The sequence below is a fragment of the Labeo rohita genome, chromosome 15 (assembly GCF_022985175.1).
Source record: "Labeo rohita strain BAU-BD-2019 chromosome 15, IGBB_LRoh.1.0, whole genome shotgun sequence".
Lineage (NCBI taxonomy): Eukaryota > Metazoa > Chordata > Actinopteri > Cypriniformes > Cyprinidae > Labeo > Labeo rohita.
Window position 1 is genome coordinate 37,809,011 of NC_066883.1, and position 22,144 is coordinate 37,831,154.

At 26.7% G+C, this 22,144-nt stretch overlaps 1 protein-coding gene across 2 annotated transcripts in view; it reads left to right on the plus strand.

Annotated features, from left to right (window-relative positions):
- Positions 1 to 22,144, plus strand: part of zgc:153039 (uncharacterized protein LOC767698 homolog) — a 48,819-nt gene that overhangs the window by 15,340 nt on the left and 11,335 nt on the right. For both annotated transcript variants that reach the window (XM_051129368.1, XM_051129369.1), the window contains exons 7-9: positions 7,287 to 7,444; positions 9,263 to 9,345; positions 15,565 to 15,689. In XM_051129368.1, coding sequence (XP_050985325.1) covers positions 7,287 to 7,444; positions 9,263 to 9,345; positions 15,565 to 15,689 — 366 coding nt within the window. The remainder of the gene's footprint in view (positions 1 to 7,286; positions 7,445 to 9,262; positions 9,346 to 15,564; positions 15,690 to 22,144) is intronic.

Genomic DNA, 22,144 nt, shown 5'->3' on the forward strand with positions numbered 1-22,144 from the left:
AAATTATTTTCACACAATTCTGAGTTTATATCTCAGCTTTTTTGTGTGTTCTTGTGGAATTGCAAGATTGAAACACAGAATTATAAACAAGTATGGCTTGTAAGATCAAAAAATTGCAATTGCAAAAAAAAAAAAAGGCCAGATTTGTGAGATAAAAATGTTAATTTTTTTTTTTTATTCAGAAGTGATTTAGACTTTTTCCTTGCAATTATGTGAAGGAGTCAGAATTGTGAGCTATAAACTTACATTTTTTTTTTTTTCATGGCGGAAATAAATCCAAATTTTTTTCCCTCTCAGTTTTGGGAAAAAGTCAGAATTGCGGGATATAAAAGTCATAATTACATTTAATTTTTAATTAGATGGCAGGAACAATTCTGAATTTTTCTCGCAATTTTGAAAAAAAAAATCCTCTCGATTTAGAGAAAAAATATCCGAATTGTGAGATCGAAATTTGCAATTCTGAAAAGTATGGTTTGTAAGATAAAAAGTTGCAATTACAAAAAAAAACCCCAACAAATAAAAATAATTTTTTATTTGATGGCAGGAATAATTCAGAATTTTTTTCCTGAATTTTGAGAGATAAACTCTCAATTTTGAGAAAAAAAGTCAGAATTGTGAGACATAAAAGTCATAATTACCTTTAATTTTTTATTTGTTGGCAGCAACAATTCAGACTTTTTTCACAATTTTGAGAAAAAGAGTCTGAATTTTGAGATATAAACTCTCAATTTTGAGAAGAAAAGTCAGAATTGTGAGCTATAAATTTGCAAATGTAAGAAAAAAAAACTTCATTGTTTTATTTTTTATTCCATGGTGGAAACAAATCAGATTTTACCCTCACAATTTTAAGAAAAAAGTCAGAATTGTGAAATATAAAAGCAGCAATTACCTTTAATTTTTTTCTTTTTTATTTGGTGGCAGCAAGAATTCAGACTTTTTTCTCACAATTTTGAGAAAAAAAGTCAGAGTTTTGAGATATAATCTTGCAATCATGAGGGGAAAAAGTCAGAATGTTGAGATAAAAATATATTTTTTATTCTGTGGCTGTAATAAACTGCCATATTTGTGTGATCAGAAACAAAACCACAACTTGTCAGTGTTGCTCTTTTACGTTCAGAACCAATCAGAGCAGAGCTCATTTGCATACAGAACGACATGTAGAGTGACTCTTAAAGGCACAGTAGCAGAAACAACCTTTTGTATTACAGTAAATAGCCTGTTGGTCATGATGATGATGATGATGATGATGACGATAAATGACTCAGCACTGATTGGAAACCAGTTGCTGAAGCCAAACGTGGTGTGTTTGATGGAAAGAGAAACCCATAGTGAATTAAAATGTGTGTGTGTGTGTGTGTGTGTGTTTGTCCAGGACTGTCAGTCAGTTGTAGTGTGTGTTCATTTTGTTCATTCAGTGTTTAATTGTATTAGTTTAAATCTGTCATTTGTCTTTTGTGGCAGCGCGGTGAGAGAGAAACCCCTGAGCGTCTGTCCGTCTGTCAGTGTTTGTGAGTCGTGTTTCATCTGTTTCTTCTTCTGTTGTGTATCTCACGACTGCAGATGATCAACTTTCACCTCTCGTTCTCATTGTTTATCAGTCTTGATCTCATCTATAAAGGCAGATGCCATTTGTACTTTAGTTAGTCACATAAAAGAGCATTCGAAAGTAAAATAAGCTCACCAAAGCTGCATTTGTTTGATCAAAAATACAGTAAAAATACTGATATATTTTTAGAATGTAAACAGCTGTTTTCTGTGTGAATATCTGTTGAAATATAATTTGTTTCTGAGATCAAAGCTTAATTTTTTTAGCATAATTATATATATTATATATATAATTTAAAAAGGTCTTTTTTAATTTAATGTATTTTTATTACTTCCTTGGTTAAGTTATTTTACAGCTTGTATATAATATAAAAACATTTCTGTTTTTTTATAGCTTATTGCATATGTTATGATTAAGGCGCAATGTTATAATTAAACTATAATTTAATGACAATAATCTAATAATCTTTTTGTTGTCAGATACAAAACATTTAAAAAAAAAAAAAAAAACTTTAACATTTTTTAAACTAAAGCCACTAATTTCTAAGTTTAATTTTTAATAAAATTGAATTTTATTTATTTTTATTAGTTTGTGTGTTTTTGTTTTATTTTGATTAGTTTTATTTTAATATGTCTATATATTTTTTAATTAATTTTCATTTCAGTTTTAGTTGTTCTAGTAAAAGTTTAAACTAAATGAAAAATTATTTCATTTAATGACAATAATCTAATAATATTTTTATTGTCAGATATGGTACATTTTTTTTACATTTTAAAAATGTTTAAACCAAAGCCACTAATTTTAAGTTTAATATTCATCAGAAAGATCTGAATGTGTAATAATTTTTTTTTTTTAATTAATTTATTTTTTTTTATTCATTTGTTGTATTTTTTTTATTTTAGTAAAAGTTTTAGTAATTTTATTATGTTTTTGTTTTGTTATTTTGATTAGATTTTTTTTTAAATATATCTATATATATTTTAATTTATTTCATTTTAGTTTTAGTTGTTTTAGTAAAAATGTAAACGTAAAAATGTAAATGTAAAATTTAATGACAATAATCTAATTATATTTGTTTTCAGATACAGTAATTTTTTTATTATTTATTTTATTTTATACATATATAAATAATTAAAAATTAATTTTTATTTCAGTTTTAGTTGTTTTAATAAATTCAAAATAAAATATTTAATAAAAAAAGTTTTAGTAATGTTATTGTGTGTTTTTATTTTGTTTGTATTATTTTTATATTTTATTTTATTTCAATTAACAATTATTTTATTTTAGTTTTTTTTTTACGTTTTTAGTTTTAGTTAACTATAATAACCCTGGTTGATGTTCGTGATGTTCGGTTTGCCTTTTTGTGTTTATTGTGAATAAATAATTATTTTTTGGATAAATGCATGTTGAGTTTGTTTAATGACAATAAGTTTTATTTCTGAAAGATCAAGAAAACTCCCTTTAAATTGAACGTTTTGAAAAAGATGTTTAGGTGTTAACAGGCGTTTTTCTTCAGTCTACTGTATAAGACAGTGCTGTTTTGAGGAGGGATGGAGTGCTAGAGACGGAGGGACGTGAGCGGGGCTTGTTAGCTATCGATCGTTTTTAATGATCCTGCTCTCTCGTCTCAGAGGAGCGTTTAACTCAAGAGCCGCGTCTCTCACTCTGGCCTGCCGTTCACACGCTCGCTGGAGGTCACAGATCCTTTATTCTGGTCGTTCGGAGCGCCGGATGACCCAATGTTATTGATGGACGCCTCACCTGACCGTAGCATTGAATATGTCACAAACGCCTACAAACGAGTCTGCTTTAGTAAGAATGCGTGATTAACTAATGTTACCGCTGTTGTCTTTATTCCTATTGGTTGTGGACGTATCACATGACTGCTCAGCTCATTTGCATAAAGTTGAAATAATCTCATCTTTATTGCTCTCTGGACACGCCCATATTACATTATTAATGACACACTGAAGATGATTGGCTTCAGTAGGGCTGCAGTTGCTAAATGTTAAAGTTGTTAATGAGAGTGATACAAACTCATTTTTGCACATTAATTAATTAATGAAGAAGATAATTGACTAGTGTTTTTTTAGTAGTTTTGTTGATATACTGTTAATTTTTTAATATATATATATATATATATATAATTTTTTTTTTTTTGTTGAATTTTCTGGTTTATATATATTGTTTTAATTTTAACATTGTCCAAAATGTCAAAGTACAAAAACAAATTTCAAAAATTTGGCTTAATTGTTTTTTTTTTTGTACAAATCTTTATTTTATTTTATTTTATTTTATTTTATTTTATTTTATTTTATTTTATTTTATTTTATTTTATTTGTTGTTTTTTATTTTTATTGTTTTTTATTTTTATTGGTTATTTAGACATGCATTTAAAAAGAATCATGGCTGCTTTTCATTTGTTTGTTTTTTTGTTTTTTTTTGTACTAAAAAATAATTTTATAGTATGTGTTTTAATTTTAGAATTGTCCAAAAAAATCTCAAAGTACAAAAAACTTAATTTTCTTTGTACAAATTTTGGGTGTTGTCTATTTTTAGGGGTGATTTAGACAATTTTATTTTATTTTATTTTATTCTATAGTTGTCTTTTTATGGGTGACCATTCTTTTTGATTTAGACTTTAATTAATTTAATTTAATTTAATTTAATTTAATTTATTGTCTGTTGTCTATTTTTATGGGTGATTCAGACATTTATTTTATTTTTTTATTTTATTGCTGTTGTCTATTTTTATGGGTAACAACAAAATTTTATTTATTTTATTTTATTTTATTTTATTTTATTTCATTTGCTGTTGTCTATTTTATGTGTGATTTAGACATTTATTTTATTTAATTTTATTTATTTTATTGCTGTTGTATATTTTTATGGGTGACAACAAAAGTAATATATTTTTTCATTTAAACATTTTTTATTTTATTTTATTGGCTGTTGTCTATTTTTATGGGTGATTTAGACATTAATTTTATTTCACTGTATTTATTTTATTGCTGCTGTCTATTTTTATGGGTTTATTATTTTTTTATTTAAACATTTATTTTATTTATTTTATTTTATTTTATTGGCTGTTTGTTTTCATGGGTGATTTAAACATTAATTTAACATTCTTTTTTGTTCTGGTCTGTAAACATACAGTCTGTAGTAATTTATCCTGCGTGTGTTCAGCACGTTAAAAGTGAGTTTTTGTTTTCCTAACTTTGTCTCTCTTAACTCACCTGCTGCTGTAAACTAGTTCTGCAGCGATTACCAGTTGTATTGTGCTGAACTGGTTTATGAGTGGTGTCTCTTATTTTGTGTCTTTCCAGCCATCAGAAGTCATTTCATTCGTGCCGTTCGGCCCATTAATGTTTGCGCGTCTCCGATCGATAGCGAGGAAGAGAATGACGTGTCTGTCTCTCTTTCTCTGCTTTTCTAATAGTTGTGTTTGTTTGCAGCTGTCAGTATTTACATTCATTCGGTTCCCGTCAGCAGAATTAATACCTAATAAAAGATACGGAGCGCACGGATGGACGGACGATTGACATTTTCTATTCGGTACGGACTTGTTAACTGGCGTCTTTAGTCTGTACGTGTGTGAGAGACAGAGATGGAATAATTGTGTGTTCAGATGTGCAGTGGGTCTGTATAATACTTAATAGAGCTGCGATGATGCCTATTAAAGCCGCTGGAGCCGAACAAACACGTGAGAAGAGTCTCAACCACACAAAACGGCAACCTGTTGTTTGATTCTGGAGATATTTAGTACATTTGGCAATGCAGTTAAACTCAGTGGGGTCCAAAATACAATTTTTTTTTTGTTATGTTTAAAAAATTATTTTATTTAAATATTTTAATCTTATTTAAATTAAGTTTTGACTTTTGAAGTTTTAAAATCTTGGAAGATTTTAAAGTCATTCAGTTTATAGTCTAAACAGATCAGTGTTTTATTATTTATGTACTATTACAGTATTTTGAATTTTTTAAGTACCTTGTATTTTTATAGAATTTGTCTATTTGTCTGTTGTCTATTTTTATGGGTGACAATTCTTTTTGATTTAGACATTAATTTAATTGAATTTAATTTATTTTATTGGCTGTTGTCTATTTTTATGGGTGATTCAGGCATTAATTTAAGTTTATTTAAGTTTATTTATTTTATTGCTGCTGTCTATTTTTATGGGTGGCAACAAAAATGTATTTTTTGATTTAAACGTTTATTTTATTTTATTTTATTGGCTGTTTTCTATTTTAATGGGTGATTTAGACATTAATTTAATTTAATTTATTTTATTGCTGTTGTCGTTTTTTTTATGGGTGACAACAAAAACAGTATTTTTTTTTATTTAAACATTTTTTATTTTATTTTAATTTATTTTTTATTTTATTTTATTGGCTGTTGTCTATTTTTATGGGTGATTTAGACATTAATTTAATTTTATTTTTTTTATTGCTGTTGTCTATTTTTATGGGTGACAACAAAAACAATATTTTTTTTATTTAAACATTTTATGTTATTTTATTTTATTGGCTGTTTTTAGGGCTTGTTTAGACATTTTTTTTTTCTGGTCTGTAAACATACAGTCATACTGTAGAATTCAGTTTTAATTTTAGTTTTTTTTGTGCTTTTTCATTATTATTATTATTATTATTATTATTATTATTATTATTATTATTATTATTATTATTTTCTGGTGTTTTTTGGTTTTAAGTGATTTTTATTATTTCAGCTCATTTATTTAGATGTTCATTAAACATGAATTTCTATTTTTTTTATTATATTCCTGTTTTTTTCAATTAAATGTTCAAAAAAAATTATATTTTATTTAAATATTTGAATGTTATTTAAATTAAGTTTTGACTTTAAAGTTTTAAAATGTCATTCAGTTTATAGTCTAAACAGATCCGTGTTTTATTATTTATGTGCTATCACAGTATTTTTAATTTTTTCAAATTATTTATTTATTTATTTTTATCATTATATTCCTGTGTTTTTCCATTTTAAGTGTTTTTTTGTTATTATTATTTTAGCCCATTTTTTTAGTTATTCATTAAACGTTCATGTCAATAAACATATTTATTGTCATTTATTAATTTAAGTTTTATCTAAAATTAATAATAATATTAATGAATTAATTTATAATAATTTTATTTTACTTTTATTTCAGTTACTGGAAATGTTTTAGTCGTTTTAGTTTACCATGTAATAATTATATTTTTATTTTATTTTATTTTATTTCTCTTTTAGTTGGTTTTATTAACCATATTAACACTGAAATAGATAGCATGTTTAAAACAAAACTTTATTTGTAATATTTTTATCTTATTTAAATCAATTTTTGGGAGATTTCTATGCATTTAAATTTAGTTTAAATTTTAGTAATTTTAGCAATTAAACTTAAACTTATTTACTTCCGTTAGTTGCCCAGGTTTTTTTTTTTTTTTTTTTTTTTTTTGTTAATATATAAAAGTTAATATATAAATTTTTTTTTTTGTTTGTTTGTTTTTTTTTTTTTTTTTTAAATCTTAATTTTTAACACGTTTTAGCATGTTTATACCATGTTTTGTTATAGTAGATAAATATTTTAGCAGATAAATATATCATATGAAAACTTTAGAGCAAACAGAGTCATAAATGTTTGTGTCAGAAGATGAATAATAATAATATATTTGTTCAGTATCATGTTACCGGTGTGAATCTGAAATGTGGCTGTTTTGTCTGTTTTGTCTGTTTTGTGTCCAGGATCCTCCTGCAGCAGGATTACGGTTTCCTCACAGACATCAACGTGTGGCATCCGTTCGTGACGATCGGCGTTTATTCCTCCACGCTCTCGGCTGCCATGAGTAACCTGATCGGAGCGTCCAGAATCCTCTACGCTCTGGCCCGGGACGACCTGTTCGGTGAGGCGACGCAGACGCACGCAAACGCTCGTAATCGTCTCGTCTGTCAGTCAAAACGACACACGCCATTATGTCACTTATAAACCGCCGTGTTCTCGTTAATCATAACCTTATTGAAGTTTCCTCACCCCCTAATGAGACCTAATGACAGATTTACATAAACATTTGTAAACTCTGATGGGAGTTTGGAGGAGCTGCCTGTTTGAGTGAATCAAATGGAAAAATATAAAGAAGAAATTATAACATTTAATTTATGTGTAAATAATAAAATATACTAAATTATATGTACATTATAAAATATAAACTATTGAAGGAAAAAAAAACATTGAGGATTTTGTATTTTATTCATGACATTTCAACACGTTTAACCACCAAACTCGTATTACCGTAATGCAAAAATAAATAAATAAATAAAATAAAATATAGATTCTGCATATTTTTATTATTATTATTATTATTATTGTTTATATATATATATATTTTTTTTTTTCAACAATGTTTTATTAGGTTGTACTCTTGATTTTTATCATATAATAATAGTAATAATAATAATTATTATTATTATTATTATTATTATTGAAAATAAATTATAATGTAATTAATGCAATTGTAAAGTATTGGAAAAAAACATTGGGGATTTTGTATTTTATTCATGACGTTTCTAACACATTTAACCTCCAAACTCTTATTACAGTTATGAAAAAAATTCTGATTATTATTATTATTATTATTATTATTATTAAATTGTAAATAAATACATTTAAACAATGTTTTTAAACAATGATAGCCTTATTAGATGGTACTCTTGATTTTTATATTATTATTATTATTATTATTATTATTATTATTATTATTAAAATAATAAATAATAATTTAATTAATAAAATTAAAATATACTGAACTATAAGTACATTATAGATATAATATTTAATATTTAATTTATATAAATAATATTAATATTCTTAAATTAATATAAATAAATAATAATTTGATATCTAATATTTATATTAATAAAATATAAATAAAATATATATTTTGCTTATTATATTATATTATTATTATTATTATTATTATTATTATTACATTTCAACATATTTAACCTTATATATATATATATATATATATATAATTATGATTATTATTATTATTAAAATAATAAATAATAATTTAACTAATTAATAATAATTAATTAATTAATACAATTATTAAAATATACTAAATTATATGTAAATTATACAGTGTAAATTACTGACAACATTAGGAAAAACAGTTTGTATTTTCTTCATGACATTTCAACACATTTAACCCAAATTCTAATTACAGTTCTGCAAAAAAGCTTATAATGATAATAATAATAATTATAACAATAAAAAAACAATAAAAATAATAACTTTATTATTGTTATTATTATTATAAAAATTTATCATAAATACATTTATTGCAATTATGATCATTATTATAAATGAATAAATAAATAAATAAATAAATAAATAAAAACTAATTTTAAACATCAATTTAATATTATGAGATTCACATTATGAGGTTTACATTTTTTGTCTGAAAGCATGTGGTTTAGTACTTTGTGTGTGTGTGTGTGTGTGTGTGTGTGTGTGTGTTTGTGTGTGTTCAGCATGTTAATTTGAGTTTGGATGGATGAATGTTCTCAGGATGAATATGTGGATGTGCGAGTGATTGATTGTCCTGCTGTCGTGGGTTTGTTCACCTTCAGCTGTTGATCTGCTGATCGCTGTTGTTTGATGTGGAAATATGAGTTGAGATCATATGGGATCATTCTCTCGTCTCCTCTCTGTCTCTCAGGACGTTTTCTGTCTCCAGCCAAACACACGTCTGCCAGCGGGAACCCCTGGGTGTCTGTCCTGATCTCCTGGTTCCTCGTGCAGGTGACTCTTTCAGATGAGTTTAGGAATAACAGGAGTGATTGTCAATCAGCTCACGTCTATGAATATGGATATTTTCTGTCTTTGTACTATGAGTTTTAGTTTTAAACATGCCCCTCCCACATTTATATTTGCCCATATATAGAATGCCCCACCCACACTCAACATGCCCCTCCCACACGGAGACCCACATTTTAAATTTCCCCACCCGCATTCAAAATCTCTTTTAAAATAAAAAAAAATTGAAAATTAAAAAAATAAAAATTTGATTAAAAAAAATTAACATTGACAAATTAGGTGAAAATATTGAATTAATTAATAATTAATATACCTATTATTATTATTATTATTATTATTATTATTAGTAATAATAATAAATTTAAATTATTTTAAATAAATAAATGCATAAATAAATAAATAATAGAAATAATATATCTTACATAAATATCTAAAATTATATTAAACTAATAAAAATGAGATTTAAATAAAAAAATTAAAGGTTTAAAATTAAAAAATTATATAAAAATGAGAGAATTTTAAAATTATTTAAATTAAAATGTTAAATTACGTAATTTTTAAATTAATTAGAATTTAAATAGTTTGAAATAAATAAATGCATAAATAATAATTTAAATTATTTTAAATAAATAAATGCATAAAATAATAAATAATAGAAATAATATACATAAATATATAAAATTATATTAAACTAATAAAAATGTGATTTAAATAAAGAAATTAAAGGTTTAAAACGTAAAAATTATTACATAAAAATGAGAGAAATAAATGCATAAATAAATAAATAATATGAATAATATACAGAAATATATCAAATTATATTAAACTAATAAAAATTAGATTTAAATAAAAAAAATTAAAGGTTTAAAATGTTAAAATTATTACATAAAAATGATAGAATTTTAAAAGTATTTAAATTAAAACAAAATGTGAAATTATGTAAAAATAAATAAATTATAGTTTAAATTATTTTAAATAAATAAATAAATAAAGCAGACTACAGTACTATACTGAGGAAAAAAAACCTTAATATAACTAATGTCAGACCCATACTGGAACTTAATAGAAACTAAATATTTTGCACATATTTGACATCCAAATAATATTTTCCTTAATTTTTCTTTTGTGAAAAACATCCTTAAATGAGGACGATAATAGTTGAGGATCTTTGGCTTCCAGTAGATTGAAACTCCTGCTCTACATTACAGTGTGAAAGCTGCCATATGCTTCTCATTTCTTTGCTAAATTAGCATATTCATAATCTCATTAGCATGTTCATACCCTGTTATTGCAAAGTTTGTAATTTTCTCACACATTTCCTTTTCATCAAACAGAAACTCGCCCCACCTTCCTGTTTCTCTCTCTCTCTCTCTCTCGTTCTCTCTCTGTCACGGAGTCGTTGGTCTCTGATTGGTTTAAAGGTTCTTTGACTCCCAGAATACTTTGTGATTATGAGGGAGCTGCTGCCATTAGACTCGAAGAGCAAGATGACACGACCTGGAACAGAAAACACACACACACACACACACGCTGGTGACCTGTGCTCGCGCGCGAATGCTTTGTCACACTGTCTGATCTGCACTATTAAACTTGCGATAACCTCCATTAGCGTTTCGCACACACAGAAAAGAGCCGCATCTCTCATCAACGTCTCATTCAGTCGTGATGAAACACGTTTGACTCAGAAAATGATAGTAAATTTCACTAATAATTACAAGTTAACAGCAAGGAACTATGGAGGCCTGTTTCTGCTACGGAATTAAAATTTTAAAAAAAAATCGCGACTTTTTATTTCAATTCTGAATTTCTTTCTCACAATTTTTTGGTTCCATCATGGAATCAAAAATAAAAAAGGTAATTGCAACTTTTTATCTTACAATTATGAGAGGACAAAATAAAATATAATCTCAAAATTCTGACTTTCTTTGTCGCAATTCCATTTAAGTGTCACGATTCTAACTTTTTTCTCTCTCATCAAACAAATAAAAAAGAATACTTAAAAAATATAAAAATCTATAAATTCAAAATATTAATAACATTTACTTTGCTACTAATACTATTATAGTATTTATTAATCTATATATAAAATACGTTAATAAAGTTTTATTTTTTATAATTTTTCTATTTTCATACTAATTTTAGTTTGAGCATAAAATGTAAAAAAATAAAAAAAAAAAAAAAAAAAAAAAAACAAAAACAGTTTGCTTGTACCGTAATCTCCTTCCCATCATCCTTCTGTTGCTTTTTCTTTATTATTAGTTTTTTAAAGAATTTTTTTTTTTAAGTTAATGTAAATTGTGTTGTTTGGAATTGAATTTGAAAAATATATTGATATATATGATCGATGTAAAATTAAAAATTAGAATAACAAGGACTCTGACAAAAACTTTCTTTTATCGGCAAATCGGTTTTGAAAATGGCCGATACCGATAACCAAAAAAAAGCTTAATATCTGTGCCGATAATCGGTCAACCTCAGATATTTTTATATATTTTATCTTTTAGATAAAAAAAAAATATATGTATTTAAATTTTTAAATTTGTATATTTTCAATTTTAAGTGTAATTTTAGTTTGTGTCATTTACATGCTATTATAGTATTTATTAATATTTTTAATTGCCTATATTATTTATTACTGATACTATTATGATATTTATGAGTATTTCAAATTTACATATAACAATACATTAATAAACTTCTTTGAATTTGTTATTTTCAATATATAAAATATATTTTTAGGGGTCGACCGATATGTGTTTTTTCAGGGCCGATACCAGTAACGAATGTTACAGATCAAGTAGACCAATAACCGATAATTTAAACCATTATATGTCTGGTGTAAAAATAAGAATTAATGTCAAAATTAAGAATAACAAGGGCTCTGACAAAAACTAAAATGATTTTATCTACAAATCATTTTTGGAAATGACCGATACCGACCGATATGTGTTTTTCAGGGCCGATGTCCATACTGATTATTACAGATCAAAGTAGACCGATAACCGATATTTTGAACTGATATATATGTCTGTTGTATAAATAAAAATTTATGTCAAATTTAACTGTAACAAGGGCTCTGACAAAAACTTTTTTAAATTATTTTATCGGCAAATCCATTTTGGAAATTACCAAAAAAAAAAGCTTAATATATGCGCCGATAATAGGCCAGGATGATAATCAGTCGACCGATAACCGATTTTAATATATGAAATATATTTTTAGGGGTTGACCGATATGTGTTTTTCAGGGCTGATGCAGATACCAATTGTTACAGATCAAGTAGACCAATAACCGATATTTTGAACCGATATATATGTCTGGTGTAAAAATAAAAATTTATGTCAAAATTAAGAATAACAAGTGCTTTGACCAAAAATTTAATTATTTTATCTGCAAATCAGCTGTGGAAATTATAGATACCGATAAGCATAGAAATGCTTAATATCTGCACCGATAATTGACCAGGATGATAATTGGTCGACCCCCTAATATTTTAGAATTTAGATTAAAAAATATCTATTTTTATATTTTCAGTTTTTAATGTAATTTTAGTTTGTGTTATTTACATACCGTTATAGTATTTATTAATATTTGTAATTGCCTGTATTATTTACTACTGATACTATTATGGTATTTATTAACATGTCAAATTTATATATAATACTACAATAATAAATTTCTATTTTTATATTTTCTGTTTTCATAGTAATTTTAGTTTAAATAATAATTAAAAAATACAATGTGCTTGTACTGTAATCTCCTTCCCATCCTTGTTCCATCACTTTTTCATTATTATTTGTTTTTTAAAGAAATTAAAAAAAAAAATTGTTATTTGAAGTGTTCTTGATGTTTTTCATATTTTATTCAAGAAAGATATCATAAAGCATATAGCAAAATTATTACAACGTAAGCTAAACATTAAAATGAAAACTGAAAATATGTCAGTATTGTGATATAAACTTGAAGTTCTGGGAAAAAAGTATTATATATATATATATATTTTATTTATACATTTATAATGAGTGCCAATAATTTTATGTTTTTAATATTTCAGTGTTTTTTTTTGTTTGTTTGTTTTCTACGGTGTGATTTGCAAAAGCAAAAACTGTCTTTGCTTAAGGAACAGGTGAAACTCCCACAATGCAGTGTGTTTGGCGCTCATAAGCGGATGGTGACTCAGCAGATTAAAGCCGTGGAAGTTTTCCAGCCGCGGTCCTGACGTCCAAAGAGACAAGACGCTTTCAGAAAGCCTTTTTTTGTCAGAAATCCGTGCGCGTTTGCTGCGTCCGCCCCTGAATTTGGATGGAAACGCAGCCGCCGCGTTCTGCCTCATAAACGCACAATTTATCCTCAACACTTAAAGCGGTCTCGTGTTATATACGAGCGTCTTCAAAGAAGAGCACTCAATATGAGGCATAATGCTCAGCCAATATCTTAATAACACTCACTCTAAATTACAGCCATGCTCACACACACACTCACACACTCGTTAGACACCGCATGTGTGTGCGCTTTAATGAGAGAGGAATAAAATAAAGTGAAGCAAAGGCTCTGTTCCAAACCCTAAACCCTCAAAAGAGCATCACCCGTGTCCTTCCAAGACATGACGGTCCCACGATGCACTGCAGCATTCGATCAATACTGAAAGTACTGATGCATATACGTGAATCTAATAAATAATGGACTATTTTATGCAACATTTATGTGCAGTGTGTTTCTATGGTTGTTAGAGCATCCCAGCATTACCTGACGCAACAGTTGCTGCATTGAGCTTTTGTAATTTTAATTTAGGTTTTAGTAATTTGCATGTTTCATTATCCTTTACCATATCGTTATTACATTCGGTTTAAAAGATAATGTGAAAAATTTAAATTTACTGTGTGTATTATTTATATACTATTATAGTATTTATGGATCTTTTTAATGTATATTTATAAATAAATATAATATTTTGAGTTTTTATTATTTATAATATAAAAATATATATTTTAGAGGTCGATACCGATTATTAAAGATCAAGTAGACCGATAACCGATATTTTGAACCGATATATATGTCTGGTGTAAAAATTTAAATAAATGTCAAAATTAAGAATAACAAGGGCTCTGACAAAAACTCTTTAAATGCTTTTAAATTATTTTATCAGAAAATTAGTTGACCGATACGATAACCATAAAAATGCTTAATATCGGCACCGATAACCGGTCAGGCCAATGATCGGTTGACCCCTAATATTTGTATATATTTTATAATTTATATATACAAAAATATATATTTTTTTAGTTTTCAATATTTTTAATATTTTCACTTTTCAAAGTAATTTTTGTTTGATTATCTGTTATTCATGTACTATTATAGTGTTTATTAATATTTGTAATCAATAATGTTTTGAATGTGTAATTAAAATGAATATATTTGTTTTAATTTATAGTATTTTATTTTAGGTTTTCACTGTCATTTTTAACTCAAGTTTTAGTCCTTTTGTTTTTACGATATCTTTATTGTAGGAAACAAAATACAACATGAATAATTTATAAATTTTTTTAATGTATATTTTATGTTTTTATTTTTAGTTTTCATTGTCATTTTTGGTTTTTAAAAATTTACGTGCTTTTACCATCATATTTTTCTTTATTATATTACACGTATTGAGATATATCTATAGATATATAGATGGGTAGATATATATATATATATATGTGTGTATGTGTATATATACATATATATATGTATATATGTATATTATAAATAGATTTTAAAATGTATATTATTTTTTATTATATTTTATTTTATTTTATTTTTACCTTTTTTTTTATTTATTTTTTTAATTTTAGTATTTCATTTTTTTATCTTCAGTTTTCATTGTTATATATATGTACAAAAACAATAAAAGCTGAAGAAAAAAAATATTATAATAGAAAAAGATTTTAAAACTTTTAAGTCTTTTAGGTTTTTCTTCTTTTTATTTTCTTCTTTTTATTTTTTTTATATCATCTAATATTTTATTTTATTGGTTTTATTTTTAATTTTAAATTTATTTTATTTATAATATTAATTTAATTTATTTATAATATTAATTTGATTTCATTTAATTTAATATTTTAATTTACCGAAAACTGTTTCTAATAGTCGTTTCAAGGCGTCTCACAAGTGAAGTGTAGGTGAAAGTGTTGTTTCTTCATCTTCTACTCTTTCTCTCCTCAGCTGGTGTTGTTCTCCGGAAAGCTGAACACTATTGCGAGTATCGTCACCATCTTCTTCCTGCTGGTTTACGCCGCTGTGGATCTGGCCTGTCTGGCGCTGGAGTGGGCGTCCGCACCGAACTTCAGGTGACGCGCCCGTCTCACTGCTAAAATAATGAAATACATGCGTCCTAAATCCAAATCTGCTTTGCGCATCTAAATCCAAACTGACCACGTGCTGCCCTGTTGACTCGAGGTCAGAGGTCAAGGTTAAACGGCCCTGCTGTTCTCCACATGTTCTCTGATTGGCTGAGAGTGTGCTGGAGGCGGGGCTTGTGTCAGTTGTTTGTTGTTTGTTTGTTGTGTCTGCAGAGGCACGTTAGATTAAAAGCCATTTAGTGTTCACATCCCCGGAGACACGGCCGTGATTAGCATAGTTAATTTAGCCGAACCACTCCAGAGTTTATCGGCGACGTGGGAGAGCGCAGAGAGTGTGTGTGTTTGGATCTGAGGAAGGGAATTGTTCTGCCTGCAGTCACAGGAAACAGGCAAAAGAGAGCCGTGTGTGTTTTCTTTTGTGTTTTTACTCTTGTGACTTTGGGTTTGGTTTAGTGTGTGTGTGTGTGTGTGTGTGTGTGTGTTTGCTTCGCTGTTCTTCGAGCACAAAATTGTCCTCATAGGTTCCCTAAATCTGATCAAACTTTGCTTTGTTGACGTCCTTGAAGGTAAAAATGTTTCAGAAATAAAGTAAATCGTTTTTTTTAAGTTATCTTTTAGGAGTTGGGTTAGAGCTGACTTTTTATAAGTATAGGTCCCCATGACATTTATTTTATTTTTCAGAAATTCAGTTTTATTTTTTCTGTTTTTATTTTTCTTGATTGCGTTTTAATGTTTCGGTTAAATTGTAGTAATCAAAAAGCATTTTTAATTCATTGAAATCATAAAACTTATACAGTATAGCAACAAATGATTAAAAATATTACAGACATTAAATTTTTTTGGGCCCTATGAAATCAGTTTTCATCCATTTTATTTATTTATTAAAACCAAATTCCATTTTATTTATTTTTTTTCCATTTAAATTGTTCTGATTTCTGTTTTAATGGTTAAATTTCATTCAAAAGCATGTCTAATTAATTTAAGTCATGAAACTTATACCTTTTAAATAGTAAAAATATTTAGATTTTTAATGTGCTGTGAAATTATTATTTTTTTAAATTTATTTATTTATTTATTTATTTTACAAAATTAAGGTATTATTATTATTATTATTATTATTATTATTATTATTATTATTATTATTATTATTATTATTATTATTTATTAATTAATTAGTTTTAATATTTTATTTTATTTTATTTTATTTTATTTTTTATTTTTTTTCTGGATTTTGGATTTAAAATGGTTACATACAATTTTTGTAATAAAAAAGCATGTTTAATTAACTGAAATTATAAAACTTATATAACATAAAATATAACAACAAATTATTAAAAGAATAACAAAGATTACATTTTGTGGGCCCTATGAAATCCATTTTATTTTCTTTCTTTTTTTTTACAACATTTTCTCACTTTTACAACAGTTTTTTAAAAGATTTAAACATTTTAGGGCCATATATAATCAGTTTTTTTTTATTTAATAGAATATAATTTAATTAATTATTTTATTTATTTATTTTTACCAAATTCAGATTTAATTTTAGTAATTAAAAAGGAGATTTAATTAACTGAAATCATGAGTCTTATACCTTTTAAATATTAACAATTATTAGATTTTTAGCATGCTATAAAATTTTCTTTTTTTTTCTTTCCTTTCCTTTCCTTTTTTTTTTTTTTTTTTTTTTTTTTTTTACAAAATTCAGTTTTATTATTATTGATGTTGTTGTATAATATATTATTTACGTTAAATTTAAGTAGTCAGAAAGTATGTTTAATTAATTGAAATAAAGAATTTTAAACATTATTACAACAGTTTATTAAGAGAATAACAAAAATGAATTTTCTGTTTTAATGCTTAAATTAAATTTTAATAATCAAAAATGATAATTTGTTAAAATATTATGAAAATTATATTTTAGGGTCCTATGAAATCATATTTATTTAGTTAGTTGGTACTTAAGTGAGTACCTTTTTTTTTTTTTTTTTTTTTTTTTTTTTTTTAAATTTTTGGACTTTATTTTAATAGTTAAATTAAGTTTTTGTAAGCAAAAAGCTGATAATTTAATCTAATTTAATTAATCCTCCAGTATATAGTTAAAAATTAGATGTTTATGGCCTTATGAAAAAGGTTTTTTTGGCCACATTTCGTAAAAAAAAAATAAATAGGGCTTTATAAGTAACTAACTAGTAGTTCACTAACTACTGCTTCTCATCAGAGCAACTTGACAAACATGTTTATGCTCATTTAGAGCTGCTTCTGTATTAATTAAACTGTAGGGTGTTATATGAATACACACAATGATGTATTTATCGATTCATTGAACGTGTCTAAAGTATCAATGCAATACTGTGAGAAAATGAATCTCGTACACATCTGGTTTTGTGAAGGTCTGGTTATTCCGGTGCCAAACCTGCTTCCGCGTGTCTGGATTTCATCTGTTCCTGGTTTGATGTGATCCAGACTTCCAGATCTGCTAAGAATATCAGTTGTTTGATAACACAATGATCCTGATGTGTTTCTAACCCGTGTTTAACACAAACATATGCTGATATCTGAATATGGCGGTTCACTGTTGGAGGATAAAGGCTGATCTTTGGTTCCAGCGGTTTGGAGTCGGGCTGGATTTCAGACGATGTGGTTTGCGTTTTGGCCGCGTTCCCGTCTAAGCAGACGCAGAGGATTCTCAGTCCAAGAGATTTGTGTGTCCAGAATTAATGAGATGAAACTTTGGAGAAAAAATGAGAGCGAACGAAAGAAAACAAACTGACAGACGCTCATCAATCAAAATTAAGAGAGAAGAATAGAGAGGAGAAGAAAAGTGATGTCGCTTGGTGAACTACTCGTTTGTGAACTAGTTGTGCTTTTTCAGTCGTTTGAAAGCTCAATGTAATGTTTGTCTAAAATTAGGATGAGTTTGTTGGTTCATCAGATTTGTAGAAATGTGTCATTCCATCAGTGTCTCACCAATGGATGTGAATGGGTGCCGTCAGAATGAGAGTCCAAACAGCTGGTAAAAACATCACAATAATCCACAAGTGATCCACACCACTCCAGTCCATCAATTAACATCTTGAGAGGACAAAAGCTGAAACAAATCCATCAAGTTATTTTTAACTAAAATACGAGTCCATAATCCAGAATTACTTAAATACTTAAGCATTATTTTAACTTTTAATTTCATTTAATTTTAATTCAAGTTCAGCTATTACCATGAACATTTAATACGTAATTATTATTTTTAACACCTATTTCACCACTTAATTTAATATACTTAAAATTAAGTGTTAACAGTAAGTGAGTACTTAAGCAATAATTTTAACAGCTAAGTATTCATTTGACCACTGAATGTCACCACTTAATTTAAAATTGAATACTTAATATACTTAAAATTAAATGGAAAAATTAAGTGTTAAAATTAATTTTAACACTTTTGTAACAAGTAACACTTAAGTGACATTTAAGTATGTAACGTTAAGACGTTTTTAACCAAAAGTTAATAAAAGTTAAGAGTCCAACTCAAATACTAAATGCTTAAGTGTTAATTTTACTGAATTAAGAACTCTTAATTCACTTAATTTTAATGCTTATTTTAATCTACTTCAATACGTAATATTAATTTTAACACCTGTTTCACCACTTAATTTAATATACTTAAAATTAAGTGTTTACACTAAGTGTTAGAGTGAATACTTAGTACTTAAGCAATAATTTTAACACTTACGTAACAAGTACGTTTTAACGTTTAAGTAACATTTAAGTAACGTTAAGACGTTTTTAACTAAAATATGAGTCCATAATCCAAAATAACTTAAATACTAAATACTTAAGTATTAATTTTATTGTAATTATTAATTTTACAAAATCCATAATTACTTAAATACTTAAGCATTAATTAACTCTTAATTTCACTTCATTTTAATTCAAGTTCAACTGTTACCATGAATATTTAATACATAATTGTTATTTTTAACACCTATTTCACCACTTAATTTAAAATACTTTTAACACTTTTAACACTTAAGTAATGTAAATGTAAAAATTAAGTGCTAAAATGAATACTGAATAATTAAGCATTAATTTTAACACTTTTGTAACAAGTACGTTTTAAGTAACGTTAAGACGTTTTTAACTAAAATATGAGTCCATAATAACTTAAATACTAAATACTTAAGTGTTAATTTTAACTCTTAATTTTGCTTAATTTTAATGCTTAATTTAATCTACTCCAACTGTTAAAATGAATGTTTAATACGTAATTATTAATTTTAACACCTATTTGTATAACACTTTATTGTAATGCTTAATAGACTTAAAATTAAGCAATTATTTGAACACAGTTCCACCACTTAATATGCTTAAAATTAAGTGGTAAAATAAATACTTAATCTGTGATTTTAAAATGTAATTACTTAAATTCTATGTAAAATTAAATGTAAAAATTAAGTGTTAAAATTAATACTGAATAATTCATTTTAACATTTAAGTAAATAACGTTAAGTTAAGAGTTAATGTTAAGAGTCCATAGACCATTATTGCACGTCCTCCAGTGAAAAAGTGGTCTGGTCTGAATCAGAAGAGAAATTTGCACAGATCAAGCACCATTTATAAGCCAAAACAGGGTGGATTTTGATGTGAGAGACAACAGGAGATGGATTTTTCCCTGTAGTTATTATGGATCATGGACTCCATAAAACGTCTTTATGATGGATTTGTTTCAGCTTTTGTCTTCTGAAGATGTTAACTGATGGACTGGAGTGGTGTGGATTACTTGTGAAATATTGTGATGTTTTTATACTCTCATTCTGATGGCACCCATTCACATCCACTGGTGAGCAAGTGATGGAATGACACATTTCTCCAAATCTGGTGAACAAACAAACTCATCCTAAGCACATTTAGTCACATACACCTTTGCGTTTTTCGACTTTCTCATTAAAGCGCACAGCAGATTCTCATGTAGGCAGCCTGATGGATGCGGTGCTTTCGCCTGGAAAAGTTAGTCAATTTAATGAGTTTCACGTGTGACGCTGACGGTCTGTTATATTACACCTTCATGTCAGAAAACGAGTTGCTCCTCACGCTGTTAATTGGTTGATTGAAATGAGGAAAGCAATTAAACTGATTAATGGCCCCTTCAACTGATTCTACTGTCCTCTAATCAGATGCTGATTGAAACGCCAGCACCTCCGTGTGTGTGTGTGTGTGTGTGTGTGTGTGTGTGTGTGTGTGTCGCACGGTCATTTTGGCAGCGGGAAGTTTGCTTTTTGCTGACACGAGCAGGGTGACATCACTTGGATGTGGCGGGTGGCGGATTGAGAGCAGATCTGCTGGCTTTTAACATAATTGCTGCTGCTGCTCCGAGCGCCGCTGGAGGAGAGGAGGAGGAGGTGGAAGAAAGATGGAAGGAAAAGAGAAGAAAGACACGGGCCGGCTGAAACACACGCCAGTGAAATGGCAGATAAATGAAAAGAAAAAAGGAAATGAAAGGGGGAGTGTGAAAGAGACTGAGGGGGAAAACTGGAATGAGATTCTGAATGTGAAAAACAGGTGTGTGTGTGTGTGTGTGTGTTTCTGGGTGAATCGTGCAATGTCTGTCAGGACTGTGTCCAGGTCATTTTTCAGGCCAGATTTAAAAGAAAGAAATGAGAAATTGTATTTTGCATAAAGAAGGTTTAGCCATTTAGAGCCATTAAGTATTTCTGTATCGTGACATTATTTTCAGGACAATTAAACACATTCTTCACAAATTCTTGTTGCTGTAAAATATAAGATATAAATTTCATATAAGATATAAAAAATAAAATGCTAAAATAGATGTTTTAATATAGAAGAACATATAAAGATGCTGTCTTTTTTAAAATGTTTAATTAAAATAAATACTTCATACTTCAAAAGCAAACTATTGATTTTTACATTGAAGTAATAATTTCACCACTTCATTTAATATGTTCAATTTAGTCTCCTTCAACTGTTAAAATTAATATTTAATACTTAATTATTAATTTGAACACTTAAGTGTTAGTTGTAACACCTAATTTCACCACTTAATTTAATATACTTAAAATTTTAAAAAAGTGTTAAAGTGAATACGTGATACTTAAACATTAATTTAAGCACTTAAGTATTCATTTCCCCACTGAAATTAAATCTAAAAATTAAGTGGTAAAATGACTGCTTAATACTTAAGGTGTGATTTTTAAAATTTAATTTTAACACTTAATTTTAATCTTTAATGTACTAATGTACTAAATGAAATGTAAAATTAATAAGTGTTAAAATGACTACTTAATTTAAGGTATATTAAGTAGTGAAATTAAGTATTAAAATGAATACTTAAGTATTCAGTATTGAATAATGATAAAATTTAATTTTAATACCTAATAGACTTAAAATTAAAGGAAAAAAATAAGTGTTAAAATGAATAATAATAAAATAAAATA